Raw genomic sequence first — 12066 nt, 5'->3', positions numbered from 1 at the left:
CCCACTTAAGGACCAGCGTGGTTATTAGTGATCTGTGCTGGGTGGGCTCTACAGCCCCCAGCACAGATCAGGGTGCAGGCAGAGAGATCAGATTGTCCCCCTTTTTCCCCCCCTATGGGGATGATGTGCAGGGGGGGTCTGATCTCTTCTGCCTGCGTGTGGCTGGCGGGGGGGGGGCACCTCAAAGCCCCCCTCCGCGGCGAAATTCCCCCTCCCTCTCCTACCTGTCCCCTCCCCGGTGATCCGGGCTGCACAGGACGCTATCCGTCCTGTGCAGCCAGTGACAGGACGTCCCCTGTCACATGGCGGCGATCCCCGGCCGCTGATTGGCCGGGGATCGCCGATCTGCCTTACGGCGCTGCTGCGCAGCAGCGCCGTACAAATGTAAACAAAGCGGATTACTTCCGCTTGTGTTTACATTTAGCCTGCGAGCCGCCATCAGGCTATTCACGGAGCCCCCCGCCGTGATTTGACAGGAAGCAGCCGCTTGCGCGAGCGGCTGCTTCCTGATTAATCAGCCTGCAGCTGGCGACGCAGTACTGCGTCGCTGGTCCTGCAGCTGCCACTTTGCCGACGCACGGTATAAGCGTGCGGTCGGCAAGTGGTTAAATAATAATTCGTAATGTATGAAAAATGCAGATGAAAGCTGTGAGGGTGCTACAACATCGTTTTAGAACAGAAGCAGATGGTGAAACAATCATCGGCTGTGTGTCTCCCCTCCCATGCACCCACAGGCACACTTAGGTGGTATGTAACACAACATGTGCCCTCTCTGAATGTAATTTGCACAAGTCTATTTATTTAGACAAGGTGACCTTCACAAGTATCGTATCACCTCTACAATCTCCTCTGCATCACTGCAGTAATCAAAATATTTATTACATTCGTAACTCACAGGTGATTTTATCAAGGCAGGTTTTAAAGTGGATCCGAGATGAAAAACTATCTATAACAAGTAACTTGTCCATATATCGTATCTAAAGTTTAGATAGTTTAAACAGCAAATCTAGCTGCAAACAGCTTCAAAAGTTTATGATGATTTATTCCTATGTCAGCCATGTTCTGTTTGTCACATTGTCACAGGCTGAGGGCTGGAGATGCTATCAGCTTACCTGTGTGTAACTTCAGTCCCCTCTCCTACTCCCTCCTCCCCTCTGCCTCTGAAACCAATGGCTAGTAACCTTCTCCTCCTCCTGCCCAGACTGAGCTCCCATAAGCTCTTGCTACAGTGCCAAGGCACAAAAGGAGCTGTGAGCAAGGCTTGTTTAGTTTATAGGGAATTAGAGTATTAAAACAAAACAAAAAAAAAGTATTTGGCTTGAGGAATGCCCTATAAACTATAAGAAAGGAACACAATTATGCAATGAGTAAAAGTTTATCTCGGATGCACTTTAAGAAAACTGGAGCAAATGTGTAGAACCCTTGATTCTTTGCTTTGGGGAGCTGCTTCGCACTTTTTTTTTTACACCTGTTAAAAGTCAGCCCCACAACATAAACTGTTCAGTAAAGAACCTCACTATCTAAAGCCCCTAACATAGCCTTAGACTTGGTTCACACATATATTTGTACATTTCCAGACCAGTACTGTCATGTCCTGTCAGTTTTGCATCAGTTTTTAATCACTTTTACCTGACTGGACTGGAAATGTACACCTTTTATGTGTAAACACAGCCATATAAACACATACAAAACTGATAACAACTGTCAAAAACTGACAGGACAGGACTGACACCATTTTATGTGTGAACCAAGCCTTTCTTTTACACTATACACTGGAAAACTGATGTGTTTTAACTTTCCATAGTAGTGCATTGTGAAAAAGCTTTCAGTTAAAATTCGTATAGTGTGAACTGAGCCATATGGAAACATGGGCATTACTTTGAAAATAAGTTGTCCTTTCAGTTACAACTGTCAGCAACTGATGTTTTACACTATGGGCTTGATTCACAAAAGAGTGCTAACTGTTAGCACGGCCGTTTTCGCGCGAATTTTCGCATTGCGCGCGATCGCGAATTTTCGCGCGAATCGATAACGTTTTCGCGCGCAAACATGAATTTTCGCGCGAAAACGATATCAATTTTGCGGGAACATTCGCGTTTGCGCGTGAAAACGTTATCGATTCGCGTGAAAATTCGCGATCCCGCGCAATGCGAAAATTCGCGCGAAATTGGCCGTGCTAACAGTTAGCACTCTTTTGTGAATCAAGCCCTATATCAGCTGCTCTCTGTTGTAACTGAAATGACAACTGATGTGCAGTCCAGTGTCCATGTTTCCCTATGGCCTCTTTCACACTATCCACTGATAGACTGAAGCTTTTTTACAATGCACTGCAAAAAAAAAAAAAAATACATTAAAACGCAACATATAGCAACGCATAAAGTGTAAAAAGGCCCTAAGGTCAATTACAAGGGAAAGCCAAATAAATAAAATACTAATGCTACATATTTATCTACACAAGAAGATACTAAACAAAATGTAAAATAGTGAAAAGAAACTATAAATGCCTTTTAGCAAGCCTTTGCCATACCTTCCAACCCAGTCCACGGCTAATCCATCCGGATTCACAATGTAGCGCAAGTTCATATCCACGTCTTTCACCATATTGTTACCATAGTCTTCAAATGTTGGTATATAAGCACGTCTGATGGATCCAAATGCAGAGCCTTGTCCTCGGATGCTGAAGTACACAATGCCTGTAAGAGAGAGGACATATTACAGCAGTGGCCTGAGAGCCACATGCTCTCTATAATGTGTCTAGATAGACAGGCTATCAGACTGTAAATGGGGGCAGAGTTCAGACATTGCCATTTTACATTTCAGATTAACCTGTAACAAGACCAATGCAGTCTCTGATTTTCATTATCTCATTTAGAAATGGCTAATTTATGATTTCTCATGCTGATCCAATGGTTGTAAAGCCTAAAGGTGCATACTACACACACACAGTTACTGTTGCACGCAGGGATTGGGATTCGATCTCTCAGGCTAGAGTTTGGAGCAGAGTTTTGTACAGATGCATCGCTGGCATGCAATTTTAGATCATATTGGTCACACCTTTTTATCCTCTGTGAGTGGTTATAACCATATCATGCTAATCCTTGGTTTCCTCACAGGTACTGGATAAGGTGTCCTCAGTATCCCTAAATGGAGTGGATGGTTTATGTTAAGCTATCTGGGGGTCCACTTTTTGTTGCCCTATATTCTGGTTGCTGAGAGTTCCATGATTGACCATATTGGTCACGCTTCTTCCTGCCCTCTATGAGTGGTTATGACCTTAGAGGTATTCATCATTGGTCTCCTCACAGGGATACAGTTTGGGCGTCACCAAGGGTCCTAGATTTATACAGTATACTAGTCTTAGGTGTGGGTAGGTGGCTTTGTATTTGATCTGATGTAATGGTCATGCCCATTTTCCCATTTAATATCATGATTGCTGTTTCATAGATATGGGTTTGTGTGTTAACCTAAGGGCATTAGCAACCAGTTCATATTGCCAGACCCCCATATTAGGGAAATATGCTATTCTTAAAGGGACTCCTCCTACTGTCCCAACATTTGCAGCACTTTGTATTGTATTTACAGTAATTATTTGAAGTCAGGTTACTCCCTGACATCTCATTATTACAAGTGTGTGTGCTTTTATGGTCTTTTTCAATAAAGTGCAGTTTTTGAGCAGCATATACTGGTTTTTGTCCTCTCTCTTTTTTTGTTTATATTCTATTTTACCAGTGCTGGTACCTGCATATTGATCACACACTTATTACTATCAGCTCTCTATACTTTTTTTCTAGTGATGCATTCTGTTGCTATGGACAGTGAGAAGGGCTGACGGCACCAGAGCACAACGCAACACCAACCCCCTGTTTTGCCCTGTGCTGCCACCAGGCAGATAAAAAGGAATCTTTTTTTTTTTTAACAGAATGCCAGCGCTGCGCATTAATACGTCTTAGACCCACTATTACTCTTCAGTTTCATATGGGGAAGATACATTGTAGGCCGGGGAAGGAGGCATTCATGCACAGTCATGACGGGTGTCCGGTCGATGAAATTGGGGTAACGAACCTCCGGAACCCAGAGAGGAAAAAGGAAACAGAAAACACCAGGAGCGCCAGACTGTACTGTACACCTGAAGAAGTAGGCAGGTCCTGTGAAACGCATCATCTCTTCCTGTGTCTAATAAAATGATTATATTCAAACCTTCTACCTGAGGTAAGTCTGTTTCATTACCCACGGTTATCCATTGCATACTACATTGGGCACGTCCTCCCATTTTATACACATTGATGACAGGCAAGGGACTATTTTTCAACTGCCTACTACTGCTGTGCACTAGTACCTCACTGCTCAGCCTGGCAATTAATCTTTAGTTCCAGTGGGGGGCAGGAGGGAATTGATACCATCAGGAGGAGTCCCATCTTCTTCTTGGTAAGTATGCAAAGGGACACCAATGTAACAATGTTATATGGGGAAACACTAGGCCACTAGGGAACACTATATGGGGGAGTCAGGGGGGAGGACTAGACTACCAGGGACATTTATATAATATAGGGACCACTAGACCACCATGATACAGGCAACTAGACCACAAGCACAAGCTACCAAAAATGTGCTATGTAAGCCCGGTGATGTTTATGCTACAGCAATGGAACCAATCTTTCCTCAATCCTGCCATATTTTGAAATGGCACAAAGGCTGAACACTTTTGCCACCCAATATTGGACACTTTAAATAATCCAGTCTGGGTTTGTTTGTTCTTCAGAGTCCCATCCATAGGATACCAACTACTGTACAGTAAACCTATATATTTTCAGTGCATTATAAAGACAACTGTGAATCTCATAGTCGGTTCACCTGGAAATCTGCTGCCCTCTAGTGGTACAAATAAGTTTTCACATCTCCCTTTACTTCAGAGAAAGATGAAAGTTCTGAATCAGGATTATACCATTTATTGGCTAACTTAGAAGAAGAGGAGTAAGCTTTCAGCTTTGAAGCCTTCATCAGACGCGATTCCTGTATACTGACATCATTATAGTGCTCAGCTTATATACACTGGGCAGTCAAAGGAAATACATTGTTCTGCAAACATAAATATATGTAATTGAATGCAGAGCTGGGACAAGGTCCTCCAGTACCCAAGGCTGAGACACCAAAGTGCGCCCCTCCATCCCTGCCACCCCAGCCGTCACACACTGATTGCTATTAGACTAAGAGGCGCCACAGGGCCCACAACCTCCCCAACACCTTAATATCTAGTTATCTGGCTTGCAGTCACTGCTATGTATCCCCTTTTCTTATTTCTTTCTGCTTCAAACACAATTAGGAATGACAGCTGAATGAATTGTGCGCCCCCTCCTACACTGCGCCCTGAGGCTGGAGCCTCTCCAGCCTATGCCTCGGCCCGGCCCTGAAATGTCTCAATTACAGTATCAGGAGAGTCTCACAGGGATGCTACTCCACTTTACTTCAGAGAGGATGAATAAAAGTGAAAATACCAATTTCCAATTAGGATTTTAACTGGATGCTAACACAAGAAGAAAAACTCAGCATGCTGGAATGTTTTTAGTCACATGAAAAATTGGAATTGCATGTAAAATCGCATTGGAATGGCATGTAGTGTAAAAGAGCTCTTAAAGAAGAACTCCAGTGAAAATAATGTAATAAAGTTGAAGTGCCTCATTTGTACAATAATTATGTATAAATTATTTAGTCAATGTTTTCCCATTGCAAAATCGTTTCTCTCCCTGATCTACATTCTGACATTTATCACATGGTGACAGTTTTACTGCTGGAAGATATGTCAGTGGAAGGAGATGCTGCTTGCTTTTTTTTGCTGTTGGAAACAGCTATTTCCCACAGTGCAACAAGGCTCCCACAGGATGATGTCAGAACCATGGTCCTGACATCATACTGTGGGAGGGGATTTACCACAATATCAGACAGCCATACACCATTCAGTACCCCCTGATGATCTGTTTGTGAAAAGGAATAGCTTTCTCATGGGAAAGGGGGTATCAGCTACTGATTGGGATAAAGTTCAATTCTTGGTTACGGTTTCTCATGAAGTCCCAAGTCTCGGTTTCCGAAGGGATGAGTCATGACAGGCTCTGTCAGTTTTACTGCAGGTATTCAATATGCCACAATAAGCGGTGATGCAGTGCAGGGGAGTAATCATCATGCAGTCCCTGGATCTGCTTTCATTGTGCAGCAAAGTTATATTCCGGACAGCACAGTGTGTTGTAAGTGGGCCTTTGCTAAATCAAAGTATAGATAACGAAAGAGTTTATGTATGTATCATGTAGTGTATGTATCATAGTCTAGGGCCAATTTTAGGGCGAAGTCAATGAACTTATCTGTATGTTTTTGGGATGTGGGAGGACACCGGAGTGCCTGGGGTAAACCCACGCAGACGCGGGAAGAACATACAAACTCCTTGCAGATAGTGCTCTGGCTGGAATTCGAACCCAGTGCTACAAGGCAAGAGAGCTAACCACTATGCCACCATGCTAAAAACAGAATTTATTAATAAGGTAGAGTTAATTAAAATAAAATGTATCTTGTTTGCTGTTCGGGATACATTGCTGTAGTGTTGCCATTTGCCAGAAAATAATTTGTAATTTCTATTTTAGCCATATTCATCATCAACAACAACAGGAGCAGCAGCAGCAGCAGGGGCTGCCTTCCCACTATGCGGCTGACAAAGAGAACGTAACGGTGTAATTGACCCTGATGCCCTCAGCAACATATTTCTCCTCCGGTATTTATAACTGGAGACATTTATAGATGTTTCTTCAGGTCAAACTGAGGTGGAACTTGAAGGAGAACTCAATAAGGAAGATTTTATCTGCCTCTCCGGCTATAAAGAAAATATAATTTCCAGTCTATAAAAGCCCACAGTGGGAAATGTAATAAGTGAGACGGATATAAATAATGTGAAGCAGACTGTGGAAGTGTTCAGATAAATTATTATTACTATGTTTTTATTTATAAAGCGTCAGTGTAGTTTGCAGCATCCTAAGATTAAAAACCTGACACAGGAGAAGGAGGATCGTTACCAAAAGAGCAATCTAGAAGACTGGGGAGTGTTACATGTGACAGATGAGGGAGGGGACAACAGCTTAAAGTGGACCTGAACTCTTGCACAGGACAGAAGGAAAACATAGATACATGCACCCTGTATGTATTTAGAGAGTTTAGCCTGTCTAATTCCCCCTCATCTGTGACTAATCACTAGTAGAATTTTATCTCTCAGCTGTGTCAGCTCAGGAATCTTCTCTGCAACAGCAGAGCAGCTAATTTGTAAACAATGGATGTTAACCCTATGCCTGCTTTTATGAAAGCAGGAAGTAGACAAACTGCAGGTTAATTAAAGGATTTGTATCAGCTGTAACAAATAAATGTTTTTTTCTTTAAAGATAATTATGCTGTTGCTTATCTTTTAGAGCAGAGAGGAAGTTTTGCTTTCAGGTCCCCTGATATACTACATGGAAAGATAAACATATGTACATAGAAATAGCCTGTGTTCCTTTTTCTCGTTGTAAGGGCCCTTTCACACTGTGGCGGTGCGGTATTTTTACCACACCCCACCACTGGGCAATGAAGCTCTATGGAAACTTTTATACTTTTGCGGTACGGCACGACGGAAGTGACGTTTTCACTGCATTCCCCGATGCAAGTCCAAAACTACGTTACCGCGCATTTTCCTTGGCGGTCCTAAAGTCATGTTAGTCTATGGTGATGCCGGGATTCAAAAATTACCGATGCGACGTTGCAACGCGCATGCACGGAAGTGTATTTTTACAATATGCTTCAGTGCACGTCCACATACCCCGGAGCAGGAAGTAACTGCAAGTGCGCGTCACTTCCTGCTTGGCCTAATGCCAGTCCCGAAGGCCTGTTCCTGGCAGTGCGGTGCACGAGACGCACCGCATCGCTGCTGCTAGTTTACAGTGTAAACCGGCCTAAGGGTTAAGAATCTAAGGGCTTGATGCACAACATTGTGACAATACTACTGTGCACAGACAGTGCCTGGCAATGTTACCCTTACTTCTGACAGCAAGCAACGGGAGTTACACAATTACCACGACTGAATGACAGTTACCATAGCAACAGTCTCACTACTCAAGAACCCGGGTCTTGCTAATAGCTAATAGCATAACTCGTTGTACTTGCTCCCGGAAGTAAGGGTAATATTGCAGTGTGCTGTCATTGCCCTAATGCTAGGTACACACGATGAGATTTTCTGTCAGATTTACTGTTAAATCGATTATTTCCAACACGTTCGATCAGATTTCCGACCTATTTTTTGATAAATTTTCCATCGAGGTGAACAGAAAATTAATCAGAAATCAGATTGGGCTTGTCAGAAATAATCAATCTGACAGTAAATCTGCCAGAAAATCTCATCAAGTGTACCTAGCATAAGGCTCTTATGCTGGGAACACACAAAGGGCTTGATTCACTAAAGGGTGCTAAGTGTTAGCACGCCAGTGAAAAGCCCCTTAGCACGTGCAAAGGCACTTTGCACGTGCAAAGTTTAGCGCTGCGCGCAAAACATCGCAACAGTGCGCGCAAAACATTGCACCGCCTGCGTGCTAAATAGCCTGATAAGCTATTGAATACGCGAACAGTGCGACGTTTCGCGCGCACCACTTAAACTTTGCACGCGATCAGTAACAGCTTTAGACGTGCAAACTACTTAGCACCCTAGTTTGCACGACCAAAGCTTTTAGGCCTTTAGTGAATCGAGGCCAATACGTTTTTTTGCGGTCGATTCTCTGTGCGATCTATTAACTATTCAATTCTCTGCTCAATTCTCTTATCCTCCGTTCGTTTTACTTACCTTTTTTTCCATTCATTTCTATGAGAAACCGAGCGGAAAAGAATCGAGCGGAGAATCGGACATGACAGAATTTTATCTATCGAAGGCATCTATCGGAACGATTCTGCCACGAAAACAAAACGTGTATTCCCAGCATAAATGCAGTCTTAATGTAGTCACTGCAGTCCAACTGCAGTGTATACTTTGTAAAACACTGTGTGGGCGGCTGAAAAAATGCACCTGAGTGCAGGCAAGGCAATCATTCACAGAAATCAACCATCCAGGAATCACTGCTATCCCTACAGCTTAAAAGTCGGGGTACGAATGAATACATTCTGTTGCGTAGCCACCTACACACACATGCATGAGTGTGCGAGGGGTTAATTGTCTTTGCCATTTTGCTGGTCACACCCCCTTTAAAGCGGTATCGCCACCATAAAAATCAAATTTCAACAGCAACTGGTCTGAGAGTATTAAATGATAAAGATGCTAATCCTGCATTCAAAACTTTTTCTGCTGTTATGATTTGGAGTTATCACATACTTAAGGAGCACTGGCCCTTTAGTAGTCGGTGCCAAAGAATTGCATGCTGGGGGTTCTTTTTATCTATAATCTATTCCTCCTCTTCCCTTTATTTCCCTGCCAGCTGCTTATCTGAAACCTAATCCCCTACTCACTTGTGTTTACAAGCAAGGCTGAGGTGACTCAGCGATTGGAGGAGACAAGAAAAAAAGTAAAGAGCAGAAATGACATCACAAGTTAGCCTTAACTGTGGGCAAAAGACATGGCCCACACCAGGAACAGAATTCTCGTCATTTACTATATAACATTCACTGAAATCAAAACGTGGACAGTACAATACATGTGTTATGGAAGTAGATCAAGTATTTATCTACTTATATATGTGTTTTTTTTCCCTGGCATAGAATGGCTGATCCTACTACTTTAACGGAGCTGGGAAAAAAGGGCGCAGGCAGCTAGTGGACAAAAAGGGCGCCGCCATTCACTCCCATAATAAATAACGTTTAATGGGCGCAGAGCAGGAAAAAAGGGCGCCGGAGCTAAATAAAGTTTACAAACGGCGCCCGGAGCTGTTTAATGATTTATAACTGAGCTTGTGTTCATTTACGTTTATAAAATGCACCCGTGCCGAATAACGTTTATGAAAATACTAAATATATTTATCTTATTTAAATAAGTAAAACATTATTCAAAGTTTTATCCCTTACTGTTTTTAAAACATTATTCACAAAACAAAGCGATCAGTACGTAATGTAAATTGGAATATATTTTTTTATTTAAAGTTTTATCCCTTACTGTTTTTAGAACATTATTCACAAAATAAAGCGATCAGTACGTAATGTAAAATGCAATATATTTTTTGCATCCATAATTAGTAAAACATTATTATCCACATAATAAAGGGGGGTCTTAGGTTAGGTTTAGGCACCACCAGGGGGGTCTTAGGTTTAGGCACTAACAGGGGGGTCTTAGGTTTAGGCACCACCAGGGGGGTCTTAGGTTTAGGCACTAACAGGGGGGTCTTAGGTTTAGGCACCAACAGGGGGGTCTTAGGTTTAGGCACTAACAGGGGGGTCTTAGGTTTAGGCACCACCAGGGGGGTCTTAGGTTTAGGCACCACCAGGGGGGTCTTAGGTTTAGGCACTAACAGGGGGGTCTTAGGTTTAGGCACCACCAGGGGGGTCTTAGGTTTAGGCACTAACAGGGGGGTCTTAGGTTTAGGCACCAACAGGGGGGTCTTAGGTTTAGGCACCAACAGGGGGGTCTTAGGTTTAGGCACCAACAGGGGGGTCTTAGGTTTAGGCACCACCAGGGGGGTCTTAGGTTTAGGCACCACCAGGGGGGTCTTAGGTTTAGGCACCAACAGGGGGGTCTTAGGTTTAGGCACTAACAGGGGGGTCTTAGGTTTAGGCACCACCAGGGGGGTCTTAGGTTTAGGCACCACCAGGGGGGTCTTAGGTTTAGGCACCAACAGGGGGGTCTTAGGTTTAGGCACCAACAGGGGGGTCTAGGGGTTAGGGGTAGGTACAGGGAGGGTTACTTAGGCACCAACAGGGGGGGTCTTAGGTTTAGGCACCAACAGGGGGGTCTTAGGTTTAGGCACCAACAGGGGGGTCTTAGGTTTAGGCACCAACAGGGGGGTCTAGGGGTTAGGGATAGGTATAGGGAGGGTTCTGTGTAAGAGTAGGCTTAGGTATAGTTTTAGTAAAATTTTAGTAATAATTACTAATGTTTTACAACACTTATTACGAACGTACTTATATTTATATCATCGTTATAAAGAATATTTTCAGATTTTATTATAAGAACAAACCATAAATGAAGGTTATTCACAATAATATACAATTATAACAATTAAACATATATTATTGTTTTTTTAATAAAAGTAATTATAAGTTTAACTTTAGAAATAGGGAAGATTAACGTTTTCACAATTTCCGATTTTATAAACATTATTTAATGATTTATAATTTTGTTAAACTTTATTTGTAAACAAAATATAGCACACTATTTTTATAAACCCTATTAATGATTAATTATTATTTAGAGTTTACACCCCGCGCCCTTTTTGTCCAGGCGCCCTTTTTGTACGTACGCTGCTTTAACACCCCTCTAATAACTTATTTAAATGAACTAACTTGAGGCCGATGTGCCTGGATTTATGTGTATTTTCTTATAACTTACCACTGTGGCCAGGGTTTAATCCAGTGCACTCCCTCCTTCCCCTGCCTGACCATTGTCAGTATGCACACAGCTTATGCTGGTGTGTGCATGTTGCACGTGGATATATTTTGTTAGCTCCCTTGTGAGATTAGTCTGATGCACTATCTGTCCCAGGAGAGGATGTCAGGATATGTGCGCCTAATCTTTAGATAGGTTTAATGCAATGAATGTACGCATGTCTGCACTATGCATGTTACAGGGCCAGAATCTTTATTCAGCACAAAGACTTTATCGCTTATTGGACACAGCCAAACATGGTATTTTGAACTTTTCAGATACTCTTCATCATTCTCTCCTTTCTGCTTAATTTCTATCCAAGCAGTCTGTAAGCAGTCTGTTCAACTGCTAGATATATTTATCTTTGCAGTTTTAATGCATATTTCTTGTGTATAGTTTTATAATACAACTAACGATTTTATTTGTTCCAGTTTTTCCCCTTGTTATCTGATTTTCTGATCCATCATGGTAGAACTCTGGTTTTGTCATTGCGTTTGAGCCTAGGG

General features: G+C 42.6%; 1 protein-coding gene across 3 annotated transcripts in view; it reads right to left on the bottom strand.

Annotated features, from left to right (window-relative positions):
* The window catches only part of LRP2 (LDL receptor related protein 2), a 304101-nt gene that overhangs the window by 36249 nt on the left and 255786 nt on the right, over nt 1-12066 (bottom strand). For all 3 annotated transcript variants that reach the window (XM_068245578.1, XM_068245579.1, XM_068245580.1), the window contains one exon: nt 2528-2693. In XM_068245578.1, the coding sequence (XP_068101679.1) occupies nt 2528-2693 (166 nt within the window). The remainder of the gene's footprint in view (nt 1-2527; nt 2694-12066) is intronic.

This window comes from Hyperolius riggenbachi, chromosome 7 (genome assembly GCF_040937935.1).
Source record: "Hyperolius riggenbachi isolate aHypRig1 chromosome 7, aHypRig1.pri, whole genome shotgun sequence".
NCBI classification, from domain to species: Eukaryota; Metazoa; Chordata; class Amphibia; order Anura; family Hyperoliidae; genus Hyperolius; species Hyperolius riggenbachi.
The sequence above is the reverse complement of the archived record's forward strand: the minus strand, read 5'-3'. Positions and strand labels throughout refer to the sequence as shown.